The 21,963-nt window shown below is 35.6% G+C and overlaps 1 protein-coding gene across 5 annotated transcripts in view; it reads right to left on the reverse strand.

Annotated features, from left to right (window-relative positions):
* Positions 1–21,963, reverse strand: part of SLC25A13 (solute carrier family 25 member 13) — a 101,428-nt gene that overhangs the window by 20,228 nt on the left and 59,237 nt on the right. For all 5 annotated transcript variants that reach the window (XM_030264695.4, XM_030264696.4, XM_030264692.4 and 2 more), the window contains 8 exons: positions 20,428–20,574; positions 18,800–18,938; positions 17,880–17,973; positions 17,618–17,702; positions 15,443–15,527; positions 14,825–14,983; positions 9,544–9,596; positions 8,513–8,593 (listed from right to left, as the gene is read on the reverse strand). In XM_030264695.4, coding sequence (XP_030120555.1) covers positions 8,513–8,593; positions 9,544–9,596; positions 14,825–14,983; positions 15,443–15,527; positions 17,618–17,702; positions 17,880–17,973; positions 18,800–18,938; positions 20,428–20,574 — 843 coding nt within the window. The remainder of the gene's footprint in view (positions 1–8,512; positions 8,594–9,543; positions 9,597–14,824; positions 14,984–15,442; positions 15,528–17,617; positions 17,703–17,879; positions 17,974–18,799; positions 18,939–20,427; positions 20,575–21,963) is intronic.

Here is a 21,963-nt window from a genome sequence, read left to right on the forward strand (position 1 = left end):
GATTAAAGTAAAAACTACAATTTTGAGTTATTTATAGGCATAGATAACCAGAGGTACTGCACAGATAATTATCTCAAAAGGCCCACAAAGGGCCCATATTATTCTGAAAGAATTTAACATTTGACCTAATCACAAGCACTTATGGTCTTGTTTGATTTAGAACAAGAAAATAAAAGGGAAATATCACTGTCATCCAAGAACAATTCATACATGTATAAATGTGCTTTAACAAAGTCAGCTAGCTATGCACCCAAACACATGTGAATTTTTAAAAATAAGCTGGGTTTTTCCCAATTTTGCCATTCTTCAACTCTGAAATTGGTATTATATCATCCAACACCTCTCGATGGCAGTATAGTCTTGCACAGTAATACAGCACTGTCTATCATGTCTTCAGCTACTTTCCTACTTTACAGAATAGAAGGAAGAAGTAGAAATAGTTGAGGATTGGTTGGGTTTTTTTGTCCATGGAGAAATAAAGCCCACTCCGTAATTAAAAAAATTTGTTTAGTAACAACCACTTAACAGTATTTCAGTTTAAGAAGTCAAAATGTTTTCGATTTCTTCGTGTTCAAATCACTCTGCAATAAGTTTGCTAGAAAATTAACAGTTTTTCACCCCCCTCATTACACTGAGAGAATAAATTTCTGTTCTTTTTAATATAACTGCTTTTTGTGCCCTTATGAGATTAACTAAGAAATGAGCACACCAGACACAACTCTCCTCGGGCTTTCACATCTCCATTTGAAAGCTTTGCTGTATGCGCTGAAGAGAATACAGCCTGCAATTAAAGGAGGAAATTCTGTGTTTTCCATTCCAGAAGAAAGTACTAGATTCTTTTCCTTTCAGTGCTACTGACCATCCACTGTTCTTGATCCTCTAATTAACTTTATTACCGATTTCAAATTGTAGCTCCATTCCCACTCTCCGTAACAGCTTTTAGGGTCAGCCTAGATGTTTCTTCTGCATCCCATCCAACTTATCATATATCCCCTTTTATGATTTCATGGATGAAGACAGGATTACTACTGTTATTAGAGTGTTAGTGTTTTTTCAACAATATCACCCAGGGATAGCAATTATGGCAATTAATGGCAATCATAAAAATACATAAGCAATATACTAAACAATTACCAAAAATCAACCTCTGCAAAACAAATTGTCTACCGTGTCTTAGTTACTTGTTTAATCTATAAAAGACAAGCAGGTGCAAATTCCAAGATTTTTAGTCAACTGTTTATCATCTTCAGTCCTACTGCATATCATACTCTGTCCCAAGCCCTTACTCTTTGTCAGTTTCCAGACGCAGCTTGTTTTCCTATGCATTTCCTAGCATCCATTAATCCTAATTAAAGTCATGGTTCCTAAAGTACAGACACTAAATAAAGATTGCTCGTTGTCATAAAAAAATTAAATTAAAAATATACCAATGATTTCAAGAATGGAAGAATTACATCCTCATTGTATAATAAAGGGCAACTAAGGCATAGAAATGTTCAACGATTTACCACAAAACCACATACCAACTCTACAACAGAACAAGGCTCAGAAGCCAGATTTACAGAGTGCCACTGCAGTGCTTCGAACCACCTCTAAAAGTCTTGGTGTTTGTATGGCAGTAGGTCCCAAGAGCATTAGATTAATTATGCCAAACTGCTGCAGAGGGGATTTCACTATGGACGCTCCTGTTACCAGAAAAGTTCCCAAATAACAGACAGTAGTCAAAAATTACTGTTTTTCTAACAGATCCTCAAAGGTGACCACCTTAATTTCATGGTACTGTATGTCAAGAGTAAAGCACATTGGGTTCTCAAAAGCTTGGTTCTACGCTACCTTTTCATTCCATAAAGCCAGGCCTCAAAAATCTAGACAAGCCATCTCATGCGATTTTGTGCTCTCTCATCTGTGGTCCTATCTACACAGCATTCTGATAATGCAATGGGAGTTCATATAGTAAATACCTTTTCTTCAGATCACAAGACTTCCTGAGCCCTCAGTCATCTGCTTTTCACTACCCAGATCAGCCTATCACAGAAACAGCTTTCATGCTGCTCAGGCAGAATTCTGTTTTTCTCTAGCTAATCTTTCTCGTCTTCTGAGGACAGCCTTCCCTTGGTCTGGCTAAGGTTTTACTTTGTGCAGCTCAAACAGCGAACACTGCTAGAATCACAGTCTTGTTAATGTCCAAATGTACCTAAACTGTAAAGCAAGCACTGTCAAATCCTCACATAAAAGTGCTCATAAATAGAACTGCAATTAGTCTGAACAGAAGTACATTCCTGCTACTGCATCGCATTTCCAAGACTGAGATACAAGTTGTGAGAAGTGTCCTACAATAGAACATTAATGACCTGCCTAAACAGAAACAAACAGGAGTATAGTTTGTTTATAAGTACTGACCAAGTCTGCAATGGGAAAAAATTAAAATTGTGGATATTTTCCGTGTTATAGGTAATTCACTTCTCAGAAGCCTAGCCAAAAAATCAAAGTGGAGCCTACTTGATTGGCATTATAAAAGCAATTAACTTACAGACCTGTCAAATCTGTTAATGTTTGGCTCTGTCTGCTCTACTTGTCTATTTTGACTAGCTGTAGAATCATTTAATGATTTACAGACCTTTCAAGTCCTAAGGCATGGTAGCTGTATTAAAACTGCGACCCATTATTTCTTGGTCACATCATAAATTACGGTGACATCATAAATATCTTCCTTTTTCTTATAGAAAGCTAGATTTTAATTCCTGATTTGAGTTCGAGCCTTTCTTTTTGGATTTGGGGTTTTTTTGAACCTTCACTGGTAAACATTTTAATATTTTACTGCCAGTAAAAGAAGAAGTAAAAGGAGAAAGGGACATGTAATAAAAAATAATTGTCAAAACAAACCCATGTCTTAAACTGCAGTGTGCATTCATGTAAAACTTTGCAGTCATTATTTCTAATATAAGAGGAGAAAAAATGAATAAGATTCATGTTGAATTAATATTAAGTAAGTCTGTTGGGAAAAAATGGACTTTTTAAGCATTCAGAATAGTTTGGTTCTGGAATCAGAAAGCTATCAACCTAAACCTAGGGATTCCTCCTTGTTTTACAGTTCAAAAAACAGGTTTGAAAAATTTTCTAACTCTTTCTTTTTCAAGGGGAAAGAAAATGAAAAGAAAGAAGAGAGAGAAAGCAAAATAAGAATGTATCTCTTATTTTTTATGGAAAAATGCTTTTTGTGTAAAAAAGTTTAAAATAGATTAACTAAAGCAAAAGGAAAATTCAAAACTAAATGAAATCAAGTTCTGTGAAATTCATTACTGACTTAGGGAAACACCAGTTTAAGTAGGTATGGATGAAAATTTCAGTAAACTGTAGTTTTAAAAACATCCAAACCTGCAGGAAAATGTGGGGTGAGGCCAAAGAGAAGCAGGAATTTTACACCAGTAATTTTCCCAGCCTTTGGTACAGCCCCTTGGTGAGGGCTATCATGTTACTGTATGTTACCTTCCCAAACCTCATCATAAGGCTTAAATCTAAAATAAGATGAAAATTTATCAGAGACAATTAAAACAGAGCAGAGTTGAAATAGAGTGAGTTTGCAAATGTGAAGGAAAATTTAAGTCCAGCTCTAGCTGGGGTTTTTTACCAAAAATTTATGATTAGTTTAAATGATTTTCAGCATGCTGAAAATAACTACAATTACAGTGGCTCAGAGAACAGTACTATACTTTAAAAAAATCTAATTAATTATAGCATATTCAGCTACATTATATTAATTATGTTAAACAGAATTTAAATCTAAATAATTTATTTAATAACATCAATTTTATGCACAAAAAATAGCTTTACATTTAATCAAGGGAAAAAATAATGTATTAGGAGATCCTGAAATTTTCCTTAATGATGTGAAGGTTGGACATACACAAGCAGGTAGAACTCTCCTTGAAAGTAATGGATCCCCAGCCACAGGGAGAACCTCTGAGAAAAAATCTGCTAAGCATTCAGGAGACATATGCCTTTTGCTGTCAAAGGTCATAAGAGCAATCATCAAGATGATATTCTTAATTTATCTATCTCAATAAACTAGACCAAAACTTCTCTCTGTGACAGCAGTTGTTTGCTTCTTTTCTTTTCCCCAGATATACATGCAGGTATCTTTTTCCCCTGGTATATATACTGTGCAGTTTATTTTTACCCACAGCTTAGCTTCCCTTGCCAAATATAGTTGAATGTTAACATATCTAGATTTCATAATAATGAAAGCAAGAATGGCACCTTCAGTCTCCTTTAGTCCACAACTTCCAAATGTCTGAATTTTTAAAGTAAGAGATCTAAATGTGGGAATTGCAGTTTATACGCCCTCTGTCTCAACTGCAATGCCACAAAGAAAATGTAGCTCAGATGTGGACTTATCTTTATTACTCTCCGAAACATAAAATAAATGTTTTAAGTAGCTTAATAAAACTATTTGCACTGGATCTGTTATTTGGCACAATTCATGTGGAATATCACATCACATTTCTATACAAAAATTAATTCTGGGCACGATTTTGTACTCCATCTTAACCATATCTAATTTTTATGTTCCATAGCAGAGTTGAGGCTGCCCAAGCGGGTCTAATACATTTTTACTTTATTATGATTCCTATAAAGTCTCTCGAAATACGCCTAAAATTGCCTTGACAATTTAAACAAAAGCAGATCTGTATGGGATCTGTAATTGTACTGTGCTACATGATTTAAGCTGGCTAATAGTGATCACACACTGAGCAGCTGGGAAGGAAAAGACTGTGTGCTCAGAAGGAAAAGGGAGTGCAGAAGGAAAGGTTAATAAAGCAAAATGTAGTTCTCTTTCCTTGCTGAAAATAACGCCTCCTATTTACCGATATCATTGTATTAAAATATGCAGACAAGGCAACATATATAGCGATTTCTTTAGTCATGCTATAATCCTCCTTCTGTTTTTCTTAGTATTCTTTTATGTTTTATATTATTTATTTTGCATATTTGCATCTCGTTCCCAGTTACACGAACGTAAATTTTTCATTAAATTTTGAACTGCTTAATTTACAGTTCTAAGAGAAACTATTGTCTCACCTAAAAAGTTAGTATTAAAGGTAATGTCTCAAAACCCCAAATACAGTATTTATGATACTTTTATAATGAGCGTTTTCCATGTGTTAAGATAACTCATAAAAATAAGACTAATATATAATGCTATATTTAAAAAAATCAGGTTACTTTCAACAGCCGCCTTTAAGTGAATTAAGATTACAAAAAGCAAGCAGCTAAATTTGATATGACTTTAAATTATTTTTTATTTCAAGTATAAAATCAAGTAAAAGACCATGAAATAAAGCTTCCAGAAATTTCAATATTATTGTCACTTCAAAAAAAAAATTCAAGTTGTACTTACAGCTTACACATCCTTTTACTAAGGAATTCCAAACGTGAGTTATAGCATTAGCAGAAATCAAACCCAGCATATATGTGTCCATTTTAATTCAATAAGGTTAAGTCAGCTTTGTGGTTTAGATGCTCAGCAGATCTTAGCTCTACAGCATCATTACACCATGCCTTGAAACTGAAGATTTTTACTAGCCTCATCACGATAACAGCTATATAGGATTTGCATGAGTGATGAGAGTCCAAAATGTGCAGCAGAGATCAGAGTTCATGATGGTTGTCAAGCATTGTACAAATCAGAAAGCTACATGCATTTTTATGGGTAAGAAATACTATAGTCATTAGAAAAATTTCTTACAAACAAAGGAGATGGAAATCTTGTGTTAGTAATTTACATAACAGCCTTCCTTGGGTATAAAGGTTATACTTTTAATTGTATTCTTGGGGGTCTCAAAAAAAAAATCTCAACCAACCTATCGCTTTCATCTTCACGTAATAAAAAGCTATGAAACAGGCTGTTAACTGAATTAAGTGTCACAAGGTCATGAAATAAAAGATCTATTTTCTTCTTGTCTTCTTTCTTTTTTTTTAGGAGAGAAAACAGTTTACAAAACAGAAAAAGACTTGTTCAATGAAACAATCAGCTTTAGTTACAAGTGCAAAAGTCAGCCATGTGTACTAATTCACAGTAATTATGATGCAAAGTGAACTCCTTGGAGACTTAAAAGTCAACGCCTGGCAATGGTTGGGCAAACAGCAGAGTGGAGCTACTCAGGTGATACTGACCCCTTCAAAGCCCTTTGTGTTCCTGAACAACCCAACCTATCCAAGTATCTGCTTGTCCTCCCTTTCCTAGCTATTATTACTATACCATATTCACAGAGCAGCTATTTAAAACATTACAAACTAGCATGCATCCCAGCACTCAGCTCTTGCATAAGCAATGAATACACTCAAGGGAAAGAGAAGTGCTGAAGAAAAATTTAAATCTGTGTTTGTAACACAATCCCAGCTGAGAATTAGATGTAGAATGTGGAAAGGTGATAGGGCAGGAGTCTTAGAAAATTCATCTTAGTTGTCTTCCCCTTTTTAGACTTTAACACATCATGCCCTCCTGTCTTCTTGCCTCCCACATAAGCAATTACTACATTGTGAAATGAGGTAAAAATCCAAGACTGACAATTTTCGAGCATTCAACACTGTCCGTGCTGCTTCCACAATGAAATCACAGGTTTCACAATGGCTTATTCGGGGACAAAAAGACCAATACAATGCTGAAAGCTAGAGGAAAAAGCATGTCTTTGGCATCTCATATTTAACACATATATTTACACCATTACAGAAAAATTCACCCCAAAAAACCTAGGAACTGCTGATAATGAGAGTCTCTGTTGCTAGTCTGAATTGGGTTTAAAATTACAAAAGAACCCTAAGACCACCTGCAGAAGAGACAAGTTGCAACCTATCTACCTGGCACCAAATTATGCCCTTAAGTGGAGCACTACAGTTAAAAGAAAACGCAGGGCATTCTGCCACTGCACGTCTACTGCTACAACTTCATGCTGTTAATATAAATTTAGGACAAGCCAACATTTACAAACATTTAAAATACATCTCAAACCACCTATCTCTTAAAGCAGATCCTTAGTTTACGATGAACTGCTGGCAAAAAGCTTGCTACAGCATTCTCATGAATGACAGGTCTCTGTAAAAAGTGGTTTTTGTACTGCATTAAAAAATTCACAGCAGTCTGTAAAATAAAAACTCTAGATCAAATGACATTTTAAATTAAAATTTTGGAGAATTCTCTATGGCTGCTATGTTCATGAGACTTTTTATTAGTGTAAGGGGCAAATACTTTTTACTCTGCAAGCGCTTTATTGCATTTTTCCTTCATTTACAGCATGCTTTTTATTTAGGACTTTAGAGACCCACATTCTTCTCTCCCTCCCCTTCTTTTTTTCTTCCCTGAATGCTCCTAAAGTTACAGAACAAGGGGATCCTACCTGGCAGTCTACAACAGGTCAGTGATCAAACAGAAGGAGCAGTGAGACAGCAGCCAAATCCTGCCCCATCTCCTGAGAATTACAGAAAGCCAGGGCTTCTCAGCCTGCAATGCAACCGAGGCACTGCACCCTGAGGCTCAGATAATCTTAGTTCTTGCTTTCTGCAAGCACATACAGCACAAATCTCTGCACCTACTGAGGTTAAGACACAAGCATTTTTTCTTTTAAGTTGCTGCTCACTGTAGTTTTCGGCACAGGTAGAAGCTGCTTGAAAATGTGACCTCATCTGTCTTATGACAGCAGAAACAAAGATAGATTAAAAATACACCAACATTGCTCTGCCCCAGTGATCAAAGCTGTTTTAAATAAATAGTGTTCTTTATCTGTAAAATGCACTGGTCTTTGAACAACTATTAGTTTTACCTAAAGTACTTACATTTGCTTTAACAAATCAATACACCAGATACAATAAGCTGTAATATGAACAGACAGAACTAGACCAAGTAGTGAAGTATTATCATTTACCCAGTAATGCGCCAGTTGTTCATTAAGATACTACTTTGTGCAAGAAAAACACTCTTAAAATCTTAGTGGGTTTTAAATACAGCCTACATTCAGGAATGCATTATGCACTGAGTTAACATTACACAGCCTACGTCTGCTATGAACTCAAAGAAGCATGAGCAGTCTTTGCCATTTCAAAAAGCCAGTATCACTGCAAAAAGTGAAAATTAGTGGGTGCAATAACACATCAGGAAAGAAGTGACGTGGTAGAGTGGGTGCCACAAAGTAGTAACTAATTATTAACTTCTGGAAAGGTTAGCATGAATCCTCTTTAAGGCCATAAGCTACAGCCAACATGAATAAAGACACATTCTTGATTAAGGAGACAAACTCTAAGCTGTGAGAATTACAGAGCGCAGTTAAAAGGCACGATGCACAGAAACATTTACCCTTTCATCAAGAACGGCTGGCCTATCTAGGAAAGAGCTGAGATGCTCTTAGGAGAGTCTGCTCGTGAACCGGATCTGTGGTTAAACAGAAGCCTTAGTCCACACAATTAATCTTACAAAGCGCACTTTCATGAATGTCATATGAAGGAAATTAAAGATACTTACACAGCCACCAGCAAGAATTTCTGCAGCCAGTGGGACAGATCCATCTTTAGTCCTGAACTTATCTCTCACAAAATCATTAACCTTAAAAGATAAACATTTATGAAAGCTGATAAATTAAAAGGTCAGAGAAAATACTCATCAGCTGCAAATGCTGTGCAAATGAAAATGCAAATACATCCACTAAGCTACCAAATGACAAGATATCACAGAAATCAAAGTCTTAGATTTTTTATTAAATATTCTAAAGCTATGTTCTTCCTTCTAACAAGAATTTGCAGCATAATTCATATGCTTATTATTCAAAAAAAATCACTAATAATGTAATTTTTAAAGTCAGAAAATTATAAAATACATTTAATATTTTAGAAGTGTCAAATCAATAAAAAATTAAAATTAACAAATTAAAATGTCAAATCAATATCAGAATATTCAATACTAAGCTTTAACAGAATGGCAATTCAATTAGTAGCATTATGTGCCTTTTTTTTTCTAAATTCATACATCTAGCTTTGATGAATACTGCCTTATCAGTGAATAAAAAATATATTATGATTGGATTATAATAAGAAATTCTTAAGTGCCTTACAAACACTTAAGAAACAACAAAATTACAGAAGTAAAACATTTAGAAAAAACACATAAACAAGTTCCTTTCTTACCAACAATTCACTACATGCTCATATTATCTATCTCCTATTGCACTAGAATCATACATACAGTAACCACGTGGAGATACAAAAACAAAAGCCCTCCAATAAGTAACTATTCTGATTTGCTAAGAAGTGAAACCAAAGGCCTATGCTACTTACAAACAAGCAGATGAGCTGAACAAGTTGAATGAGCTTGTTATATTTTTGAGTGAGTCCAAAAATAAGTTTTCAGTAAGACTCTTAAAATTTACATGTATACCTCTGGATGAGACTTCTATGCCACTTGTACTGTTCACAAGCCAGATATTAACAGTTGCTATTTTAATTTGCTGCATTTTATATTGTGGATAAATGTGAAAAAAAATTATTTTACAAACTTACAGTAAGTTTTATGGCCTTCTCTGGTGCTACTCCTAATAGCTGTGGTAACAGACCTGTAACATGAAAATAGAGAATTCAAGGCATCGAGTAACCTGGTATTAAATAAACAAATCAACAAATGTATGTAGAGACCAGCCCCTAGAAACAGGTGATTTTTACAGCAATTTTGTGTTATTATATATAATGAGAGTACTTAAACATTCAATTTTGAGAACAAACTTTGTGCTACCACTTCAAGTGCTACCACTGTCGATATGTATTTGTTTATTTTTCTTTTTAATTCATACTAGCTCATTTTATGTTTAAATACTAATATAGATTTGCCAAATATGTTTCACTACTGTCCTAACCTGACTTTCATTTTCTGCATCTTCACACAAAAATCAAGACCTTCTAATTAATTTTGTGAGATACACAAAGAATCCACTTCAAAAGTCAAAACCTCAGTACCTTTTCCTAGCAAAAACAATGGCATTAGATGGCAGGACCGAAGGGGATAGGAATCAAAATAATGCAAAACATTTAAACATGTATGACTGCATTCTTGAGCTCTTTGGCCAGCTAAATCATCAGCTTTTAAAACAAAGGAAATTACGTTGCTTTCTACTCAGGTATGGAATTTTCTGTTTTATTTTGTTAGAACTGGAAGTGTGAATTTCTGACTGTCAGCTTCACTTGTTTGAAGTGAATGGTCGATATTTTGTAAACACTTGAATGACACAACCTAAAAATAGACAAAGCTTACCAACAAAGTCTGAAGCTAGAATGGTGTTGCAAGCATTCATCAGCATAATGAAATTAGGACACCGTTCAAAATTGTGAGAAAATCACCCCAGCTAGAACTCCTGCTACAGAGCCCGTTTTAGTTTTAGCAGCTCAGGCAGCACATTTGAGTACTTTCTACAAAGCCTGACATTTTCACCTCTCCATGGTTTTATTTTGTTGAAAAAAAAACCCAAACCAATTAAGTTTCCACCTCTAAAAGTTAACCTGCTGAAAAGCATTTTCTTAAAGAACTAAATGTCAGAATAACACAGAGAAAAATGCACATGCTCTGGTTTAGTATATTCTTCGATCCTGCTACCATCCATCAGCTTTGCTGGTTCCTACTGAGGCTCTTAATAAGGAATTGACATGGAAGAGAAGCACCATTTGGTTTGTGGTAGCAGGAGACCCAACCATATTTATATACTAATGTCTTTATACAGCTGATGTACATATGCATGTAACATTTACTCAAGATAACAATGCTGCATTATGACCATATGACTGAATATTCAAATTAAAAAATACAGTAGCACTAAGTTCATATACAGTTGATCAAAACCAAAAGAGATTCTGCAGACTATGTTAAATTTTAGAATTTAAAAAGTGTTACTTGTATGGGTGATGTGAAACCAAATCTCAATGAAAAACCATTAAGCCATTTAGAATTATGTAATTAAGTGTTACATTATCTGTAGCACTATAAGGGAAACACAATAATATAAAATGAATAGATTTTTTTCATTACAAAATTATCTTTGTAATTGCTATAATATTTACAACTTGCTATAGGACATGTATGGCCTTATATAAACATTATGGCAAATGACTTTATATCTTCAGAGATTAAAAAAAAAGTTCCATATACTTTAAAAGCACACTACCTAATCTTAAGATGAATCCAGCAAAATTAAGCAGGTCTGTTTTGGCAGATATTACTCCAAACACGTAGGTCATTAATTTTAAAATCACATATACATATATTATTACACCCAACCTGTACATACCATGACTTTCAAGTCATATTTTCTCAAATAAATCACAGAAAAAGATATTCTGAAATATCAATATATGAAGAGTATAAAAGTAGTCCAGTTGATGATCTGCATAAACCTCCAATCTTAGAAACAACATTAACAGGACAAATCAAATCTATTTTCACTGAACTGATCTGAAGATGGCCTTTTAGCCATTTTTCAGCTCCCAAAACTTTGCATTTGTAAAAACACTTGTAAAATCATAAGAAAAAGATGTTTATCTGGGAACAAGGTTTTTTTTTCCTATCTGGTTCATTCCTTTTGTACCCAAATCTGAATAGGACTGTTACAACTCAAAGCTTCCCATAAAACTTTGAGGTAGAGAAGAGAAAGGTTAAATCGAATAGACAGCAGTTTAAAAAAAACCACAAAACCAGAAAAACCCAACTGAACAACCAAACCTAGAACATTTTTCTCTATTCCTGCCTCTACGTCACACATGATTTTATAGTATAAAAGTGCTTTGTAAATTTAATTACAGATAATGCTGTATATATCTACCGCAAGATAGCAGACAATATTCTATAAAAGGCAGCACGAACTTTAAGACCAGGTTTTACAGCCTTACCAGGTACCAGCTAGGCATACTGTCTCCAGCACCTTAGGAAGGCAGAGGGACCCTTCATTTGATCTCATACCTATCTCAAAGTGCTAACTTTGCATTCTATATGCTATGACCATCAAAATTAAATTTTAGTTTCTTTATTGTTTTGATGGGAGCCCTGAAACACTGTCAGAAAATTTCTTAACATGACAAAGATGCTAAGTTTTGAAAGAAAGAAAGCACATCAAAGGCCCCATATGAAAATATCATATTTCTGTTGGGGTTATCTTGACATGGTGGGAATTTCTTAGTGTTACTATGCATTAGCAGATCAGCAATATGACATATACACAGATGGAGAATAGGCTTAGGAATGCCTGACAGTGCCTTAAAAATGCATGCCTTTTATAACATCAGATCATAGTATCTTGCACATAGGCAGCCTGCTGGTACAGTACATAGTAAACACATTATTCAGTCCCTTTTTATATCCAAGGCTTTTTAGCAGCAATTACAATGTACCACTTTGTATCTGACACTGTATCACTGACAATGTACCACTTTGTGTCTGACTGTCATAGTGGCACTCTCAGGGAAGGGGAAGGTGTGTGCAAGAGAGAGCACCAAAAGCTGCATTCATTTTGTGACACCCTACAAGTTATTTTTTGAAATCAGTATAAATACATTGTGAATACACACACAACAGCTCATCCAGCCCAGCAGTACCAATAGCACCGAGAAACAAAAATCTTACTTGGTCAAAATAAGTATTTTTTTAGATGTCTAACAGGGATGCTTCAGTTTCACACTGTGTAACAGATGTGATTTTCCCTTCATATCAGGAAAAAACAGTGACTGAAGGTTTTGTTGCTTGGTCTAGATAAGATATTTGAAACCACTAGGGCATGTCATACGAGGGCAGTAATGGAATACTGCCACATTTTTCCATTACAGGATTCACACAATAAGCTAGAAAATTAATCACCAGTTGCCATTCAAATATAGCTCCCTCAAACTGGAAATGGGTATTTCCTGAAAATTTTGTGCTTTGACAGAACTTGAGGTACAAGTAGGCTTGTAGTTCCAGTATGGAACTACATAGGGTATTCCAGTTCCAGTATGGAATACCTATGGTATTCCATTGCATAACTTGGAAGGAAAGCTTCTGCAACAGTCTTTTTGCATCATTAGCATGGGACTCCATCAATAATAATGAACAAATCATTAAAATCTAAATTAGATGGCATTTGGAATCACTGAAGGGCTAGAAGCACCATCAACAGAAATAAAACTAACAAACAAGCTCCTGAACAGTTAATGATCACAGATGACAGTGTCTTCAACACCATTCCCTGTCTTTCTGTCCTCCAGGCAAAGTGGCATTAACAGCATGGCTACCAAACATTTTCCTAAACTACATTTTATCTCTGGTACTTAAATTTCCCATGAAACTTCAATGAAGTATGTATGAAATGATCTCTACTGGATGCACTGCTCAAGTCTGTAAATCATTCTGTGACTCATCAGGTGGACTTCTGATTAAAATTCTATTATGACAAGTAGGTGACCTCATCAGTTGAAAGAGACCTTGACAAATCACAGCTTTCAAAATTTTCTTAAATTTGCATGTATAAAAATACCTGTGAATTTCTAAATATGCATTTCAGGTATAAATGTAGACACAACAGTAAATTACAGGTATATGAGATGAGCATTCTTTTCAGCCATGCTGAGAGACAGATGAAAAATTTATCTCAGATATAAAGTCTTTAAAAAAATGCTAACAACACAGCATTTATATAATGCATATTATAAAGACTCTACAGAGGTTTATATCATGTTTGTTTTTTTTTTAATCCAAGTGTCTTCTCAGTGGAAACATTGATTATACTTAGAACCAAACTGACATCAAACCAGATTTAGTGCTCTCTATATATCCACAAGATGGTGTAATTTATCCTTATCTGAGATGGTGGTTTAAAACATGGTTTCAAAATTTGGAAAAAAACAGTGATACAAAAAGAAAATCAGTTCACTTTGTTAGATGGAAATATGAGTCTTTTATTAAAAATATCTGAAATGGCAGAGTTCAGAGTGAAGCTTATAATTTCTGCTTGCTTTTTTGCAGTGCATCATGACAGAAGACCACTGCTCTGAATGTTCCTAGAATAATTTTTTCAAAAACCTTTTGCATCTATTCAGCTAAGGAGAAGTCTCCCAACAATTACTTCCTCCCTCAGTGGGGACAAAACCACCCACATTGACTTAACCCTGAACAAATCACTTGAAGAAAGAATTGCAGCGACCAATGAGTAGCAAAGAGTTATGTACTCTGTAGTGTGTCCTACCTAGTGTAGGATTCAAGACCAGAATAAGATGACTCTTGCTGAATGTGTACTGCATTACATTGGGTAATTACACTAATCTATAAGATGCTTCTTTCAAATCTTTCTTCCTCTGAAGTTTAACTGGAAACTTCCTCTGCACTCAGCTCCTTAACTTTCTTCAACATCTCTTTAGAAAGTGAGCAATGGTCTGAATTTACAGAACTGCACAGAAGGAGGTCCAGATTTTTAAGCAGTTTTCTCTATTTGCCCCTCAGAGCTAAATCAGGGTTCTCTTTAAGGAGAGAATTTGTAGAAGCACAGGTCTAAATCTGCCTCTAAAATGATGGTAAGGAAATGAGAACTTTACTAACAATATATTTTTGCTGTAGGAAATTACTAATGTTCCCCTGTGGCAGATGAGGAGAGGAAGGACAGAGAAGTCCTACAGAAATGTTCTCATTACAGTGAAGTTTTAATTATCGAGAACTTTGTAAATCCTTTCCCTGTAACAAAGAAGCAAAAGTTTGAACTAAAAAGACTTAAAAATCCAGTCACACAGAACTCTTAATAGTATCTTATCATTAGTATATAACACATTTTAAACTTACCTCTATAAAGCCCAAAGAAACCTTCATAACGTAGCACTTTCTTGAAGCAATCAAAGCTGTTTTTATACATAAGTTCTCCTACAAAAGAGCCTGTAGAACGCTGGTTTTGCATGCGAGTTTTCACTAAATCAATTGGGTAGACTGCAGTGGCTCCAACAGCTGCAAATAAAATTCAACATATAAAAAAACATGACTTTGCATTTACACTGTTTGACTGCAACTGTCATATTTCACGTTTATATCTAACATATCAGTTGCATCTTTTTATTTTGTGATATATTCTGGATACATTAAACTACCTCACACAGTTTTAACCAAATACACTTTCCAGTCCTACCTCATTATTAATTTCATTTTCATAAAATTTGTTTGGGGACAAATCAGATAGCAACACCACCTGGAAACTCCAACAGTTCATAAATTTCAAAATTATTTGAGACCAGATGATCCTTTCCCCTTCAATCTAACAGTCATCCCACCCCATAGACACAGCTCCAAGGGAAAGTCTGAGAAGCCTTCCACACTTAAACGAGAGACAGAAGGAGAAGAAGAGCAAAAGAAAAGAAGAAAAAACCCAAACAGTGAAGATGAATATTCTTTTGCTCAGCCATGACTAACCTCCAGCAACTGAACCAAGGGCAAACCTGTACGCTGATTCTGCAATCTGGATGAGAACAGGTCGAGACACATCGCCTGAAGCTTTCTGTCAAGGCAGGATTTAAAACAAAAGGAAAGACAAGAAAAATAATCAAAACATCTAATTTCCCAAGAGAACATTTCATGATCAGACAGATAAAAGTATATGGATACCGGGAAAAAAATCCACAATACACTAGAGATTTTGTTCTCAATTATAACTTTTTTTCCACTGATTTCTAAGTGTCATATAAGGCAGCCTCTTCCGATTGGAATAGGAAAGAAAACAGATACTACAACAAAATTACACAACTCTAAAATCAATGGTCTAAATGAGGGCTTACATATTGCCTTTTCAGTCATTCATTTTCTACAGCTAAAAGCAACTCCAAATTGGAATTTCTTTCTACTGTTGCCAAAACCAGGTATACCTATTACTTCCTAGGCTACCAAAACAACTATGTGAGCACTCACACAGATTAGCTGGAGGAAAATAAGGTTCCATAAAGCACCCCCACAATTTCATTTTGCTGACAGTCTATGAGTGCTAGATTCAACCCAATGAAAAATAAAATTTAGAAGTGTTCCAGATTTGAAATTGCTATCTAATGAACGAAAACAGTAAAGAAAACAGAAGTTCTGCAGGGGCATTAAATCTTTCCTACTTACTAGCACTTTTTGCAGTATGTTCTTTTTAGGATACTACAAGTAAAGCAACAAAATAAAAATATGGATATGACCAGAAATAAATTAAAGATATCAATGTAGCTGAAAATCTTTTCAGTCTCAGCATCAAGCAGCTGACATTAAAAAGGAATTGGGTGGAAAAAATGAAAAGGTGGGTTGCATACACAGAAGAAATTGAAAGATTTAAGGATCATAATTCATCGTCCTCGCCTCCTAGAACAATGTAAATCATGGTAGCAGAGACAGTGGCTCCAAAGTAAAAAGTCAAGAAGCTGCTACTTCCATCATGCATTTTTCTCTACCTTTTACTGCCACCTATTGTAACTTATGTTACTCGATATTCAGCCCAATGCAAATGCTTTTAACTCCTTCAGGAGTCCTCTAGGAACAGATGGTGAACTCTGGGGAGCCAACTCACTTGAATTCATCCCAGTATCATCACCATTTAGTCACTGCTTGAACAAACAGAAAACCACCACCTGAGATACTGTCTTGGAGAGGTGGTGGGGATGCTCACATGTAGGGGAGGCAGGAGAAGAAAAAAGAGAAGGAAAAGAGACGCGTGTGTACACACACAGAGGCCTGGCGTATGGCCTGGTAGTCCTAAAAATGTAGCCTGGATCAACTCACTGTGGTTAAACTGGCGTCTCTGCACAAACCCAGAGCAGGAAAAAAGAAAACCAACAAAAAACCCTTAGTCTCACAAGACACAAAGTTAAGACTGCCTTAAAATAGAGACAGAGAACAACAGGAGGGTTAGTTTTAAATCTATCTGTATAGAAACTTGTATCAATGAAAATACAAAACATGATAAGGTAATACAAAAACTAAAAGACCAACGGGTTTGACATTTAAAAAACATTCCTATTTCCTTTTGCCTCAAAACAAAAAAAAAAGTCCATTTGTGGTTATACCACTGAAAGTAAATATCCTTTAGGTTTTGGACATAGTTTTATTGAAACTGTGATGTTAGTCTATACATAAGCTCTCCTATTTTGATATTCAGCAGAGCATAAAGCAAAGCAGAGAATACTGCGAAGCCAGGAACATGCATATGTATTCAGAACAAGGGCTGCCATTTCATAGGATAGATGTTGAATTTTCATTTTATTTTTTCTCTTTTCCTCATTAAAAAGACCACAGAGCAACAGAATCACAAAACATAAACATCTTAATTAGGCATGCATCTAATATTTACTGACTGGTTAGATGACACTGCTATCATATTATCTTTCCAAAGTAAATTACATTTGACCTGTTAAAATGGAGCCCAAGAGGAAGGGGTACAAAGAAGAGATGGAGAGAACATGACACCAGTGAAAAAATAAATTCTAACAAGATGTTACTCCTCACAGTTAGTACAGAACACAAGAGAAAAGCAACTTAGATGACAACAACATGAAGAGGCCGACTGCCTATTTACCTGGCACTAAAACAAAACAACAGCATTGTGCTGGCTTCTGTTCTTACCTGCCTCTGTGCCTCAGCCAGATTGTAGGGCAATGTCCCTTCCTCCAGAGGAGCAATTCTTTCAATATCAGCTAATGTCATGCGCCTGATGAAATTAATTCACATTAGTATTTACTTAGAGCTTGGTTTCAGATCACTTAAAAGTTACCTGCATGTGGGCCACTACACTACATTCTCCTGTTCCCCAGTACTACCTCCCACTTCTTCCAAGAAGAAGAGAAGAGAAGAGGAAAGAGAGGAGGATAGATAATTCTCCACTTACCCCCGTGGCTCATAAAGATCTGCTAACTGAAACAAGATGTCAACTTCCATGGGTGTAACCTGACCAAATTTCTGGGCTGCCAGAACAAACTCCTCTGCAACAGAATAAAAATACAGAAAATTAAATTAACTCAAACCAGAAGAAATAATCCAGAGCACCCCAAAGTTGCACTACATTTTAGTATAAAGCAGAAGACGCTGGTTGGGGAGGGTGAAAGCAGAGTAATTTACCCAACACAGAAGTGTTCTTGTCACTACATAAATGTGTGCTTTAAATGGTCTATCCTTCACGCAAGTAAGTACAACTCTCTGGTCTTAAAGCTTAGTACTACCAGCAGGATTTAGGATGTTTGGCATACGGTATCAATCAGCTGCAGGTCAGAGGGAAAAATATAAAATAAAAGGAAACAAAGAAAAACCCCCAAAACAGGAGGCAAGAGATGTGGAACTTTTCATGCATAGTCCCAGGAGGCCACATTAATGAAACTCTGGTGTTGCACAGGGAATTCTCTATAAAAGTGGTTAGATATAGCAGATAACATCTTGTTCCAAGCTTGTAGATCAGCTTACTGTGCCGCCAATACAAGTTTATGGAATTCTTCAACTACCCTTGAAGGTCACTTTAATAGGCTGCCAATTTGGCAGGAGTCCTAGGAAGTTTTTTAAACTTTTAAATATCTTTACATACTTTCCTCACCCTGCCCCCACCACCAGTTTACTAGGACCTTTTTCTGATTGAAACAAAATGAAAAACCTGGAGGGTGCACTCTGACAGGACTGTACAAACCAAGTGGCAAACAAGGAATGGTAACGAGGCAGGCTTCCCCCCCTGCCCCCATTGATTTAAAAGCATACAGATGAGATCTTTCCCTCCATTCAAATATCCAAGGAAACTTCCAGACTGCAAATATTTCTACCAACCTTTAGTGACTTCCACATCTTTTCTATTTCCAGCCAGAGTACTGTAGATCTTTCTAATGAGCTCCATGTTGTTAAGGAGAGAATTAAACCCATTAAAATAGGAAAAGCTGACCTGATGGGAAGTGGTACCTCCAGCAGCCTAGGGACAGTAAAAGAGGAAAAGAGATTGTTACAAGACTAAAAAACTTTGAAATAAAAGTTTTCAAACAATATTCTTTTACAAGAGTGACAGCAGCACAGGCTTGCTTTTTAAAAAAACCTGCAAAATAAAAAACTTTAAACGATGAAAGATTCTTATGTTACTGAAACTAATCATGACCAGAATATAAAACTCTCCCCACCCTACAAACCTAAACAAATACATATGCAGGATTATAACAACATAACCAGTAGTAATTTACAAAGTTCAAGTTTCAGTACTGCTTCAGTTGGAAATGTTTCATAAACTGGCTTATTTCTAGTAATGAGGAAATCTACTTCTACATGTAAAGCATATATAGAAAATTTCAACAAAACCAAAACATATTCTGAAAAAGGTCAATTGAAACCTTTAAATTCACAGGCATTTCAAGTCATAGAAAACCAGCAGTAAGCTCTCAGGCTTATATCAGGCAGTCAAACATAATGGGAACAGTAAGGTTCAAGCAGTTACTCGTTTTTCAATGAGAACTGAGACTAAACCTCTGTTTTAAAATGGTGCTGGGTCTGCACACAGAACAATTACTGGATCAATGCACTATTTAAATTATAAGATCAATGATCAAGCAAATTTCTGCTCATAAGCTTGCCAAATTTTAACTGACCTTGAGGGATAATCAAAAATAATACCGTATGTTTTATGACAGAGCATATGACACAGGAAGGCTGGTAACAAGATTGTGAGAGAACCATGGAAGAAAGTACCAAATCTCACTGTCAGCTCCTAAATCTTCTGGCTATGCTTTTTGCTGCATGCATCTTCTAATATTCTGGTCAGAGTTTGCAGTACTCATCACAATTGCAAGTGAAGTGATAAAATCTCTCCCTTGCAAGTTAAGCAGATCTTCAAACCTGAATATGGCCAAACTCTGGATTACTTGGAATGTGTACAAGTTCCCAAAATTATAAATTGTGGTCAAAACCAAATGTACCTCTTTTCTTTATGCACTCCAAACCGAGACAAAAGATATAGTCAAGTGTAACAACTGTTAGTCAAGATACAGTGAATGTCCTTGGTTGATGTTCCAATTCATACATAGTCCCAGGTACTTGGAAATTACATTCAGGAGCTTAGAATTTACATTACAAAGCAAGTTCTTTGAGGACGATATTCTAAGTGCAATGTATGGCATCCAAAAATATTTGACACGGTCTACTATGATGGAATGGCTGGAAAAAGGCAAACTCTACATTTGTAGGCCATTACTAAGGTCCATCTACATGCTTTCTTTTGTCTCTGGAAACCAAGACCATTGAGGATATATGTTCAGCAATCAGGGCTAATTTTCATATGTGTAGATAATAACTGCTAGACTTCAAACGTGCATCCTCAAGCTGGATTATGTGTCGTGTAGTGGTCAAGGTACATAAGAAAAGGAATTCCACATTTGTATCCCAGGTCTGCCAGCTGGGATACCAGAACTACTCACAGCTACTAGACATTCTTCTACAAATGGTGTCAGCATGTGTGGCCGGATAGTGACCATAATGTCCCTGAAGTCCATGGCGGTGACTCTTCCAGACTGAGCATTGTCTCTCTGTACAAATGCTTGCTTTGCATGTTCTAATTGGATCTCCTGAAAACATATGGGGACAAAAAGCAGTTAAGTTCAAAATAATCACCTTAACAGTTACATATAATATAAGTAATGCGATACTACAAGGCTCTCATACCTAACAAAACATGACTACATGTAACCGAATTTTAATTGGCTGTTATATGTATATTTTATGTAAATTTCAGCCTTTTCTATTCAGCCTTTCCTATGGTCTCTATCATTGACCGCAGTACCTAAGACAACATCATGATTTCTTTGCTGTCTGGACATTATGTCATGCAATTCATTTAACTGAGAAAAAGAGAACACATACCAACACACTAGTGCAAGTAATCTCCCAACTCATGAACATTAAAGTTTTCCATGATGTGTATTACCCAGTTTATTGCATGTGTCACAGCAGGTCAAAATACCTTCTGTAAAAGCACTCACTATTCCCTGAACAAGGACAATGAAATCATCAGAGATTTCCATGTAGACACGTACTAATCTGGAAAGGATTCCCTCAGCATCCTCACTTAAAACATAAAGTTATTTGTCTACAAAAGACACCAGCAGTTTAATTTAGACCTCCTTGTCTCATGACTGTTAAAGGTCAGTTCTCAGTATTTCAGTAGTAGTAGCAGGCATAAACATTATCTGATACAACCACCTGATAATCTCATTTTGTGATTCAAATGTACCTCTGAGAGACAAGAGAAGTAAAAAGATATATAATCTCTCAAAGTTGTATCTTTTCCTACTGTGACCTTCACTCTTTCTTCTTAAATTACTGATAGACTACTATTTCTTTTTTGTCATTTAAAAGGAACAATCCTGCACAGATAGTAAGTGGATATTACATATTAATTTTTGTTCAGTTTTACAGGCTTGTAAAAAAAAAAACAAAACACAAAAAATGATGTAATGAGACTTCCCAACCTGTATTTTTTAGCTGAATGGAGGAACACAAACTATTGCCATGAATTCCCTTTAAGTTTTAAGGATTATAAAAACTTCTTCACTGGAAAAACAGTGCTTATTCTGAATATATATTCATAGTCATTTATTAAGAAAACGGAATCAGAGAAAAACTATGTCAGCAATACTAAGCAAGTCTTGCAGCGGACCATGACATTCTCCAACAATTTCCACTATATTTGCAAATATGTGCATTAAAATACAAACTAATACAAGACTCAAGATAGTCAAGAATCACCATCATGAAGTATCCACAGTAAATATCGTCTCCTGTAAGTTGATATTTGTCTCACAGCAGCATTCAAGGAAATAAAGAATGAAGGGTGAAAGACAAATTCAGATGGAGTAGGATCAGACCTGCCAGAGGCCTGCAGATGCCATCCCTCCCTCCTTCTACTCACTCAGTTCACATTGCCACTCAAACCATGCTTGTCTTTTTTTTTTCAG

Source organism: Taeniopygia guttata, chromosome 2 (genome assembly GCF_048771995.1).
Source record: "Taeniopygia guttata chromosome 2, bTaeGut7.mat, whole genome shotgun sequence".
Classification (NCBI taxonomy): Eukaryota; Metazoa; Chordata; class Aves; order Passeriformes; family Estrildidae; genus Taeniopygia; species Taeniopygia guttata.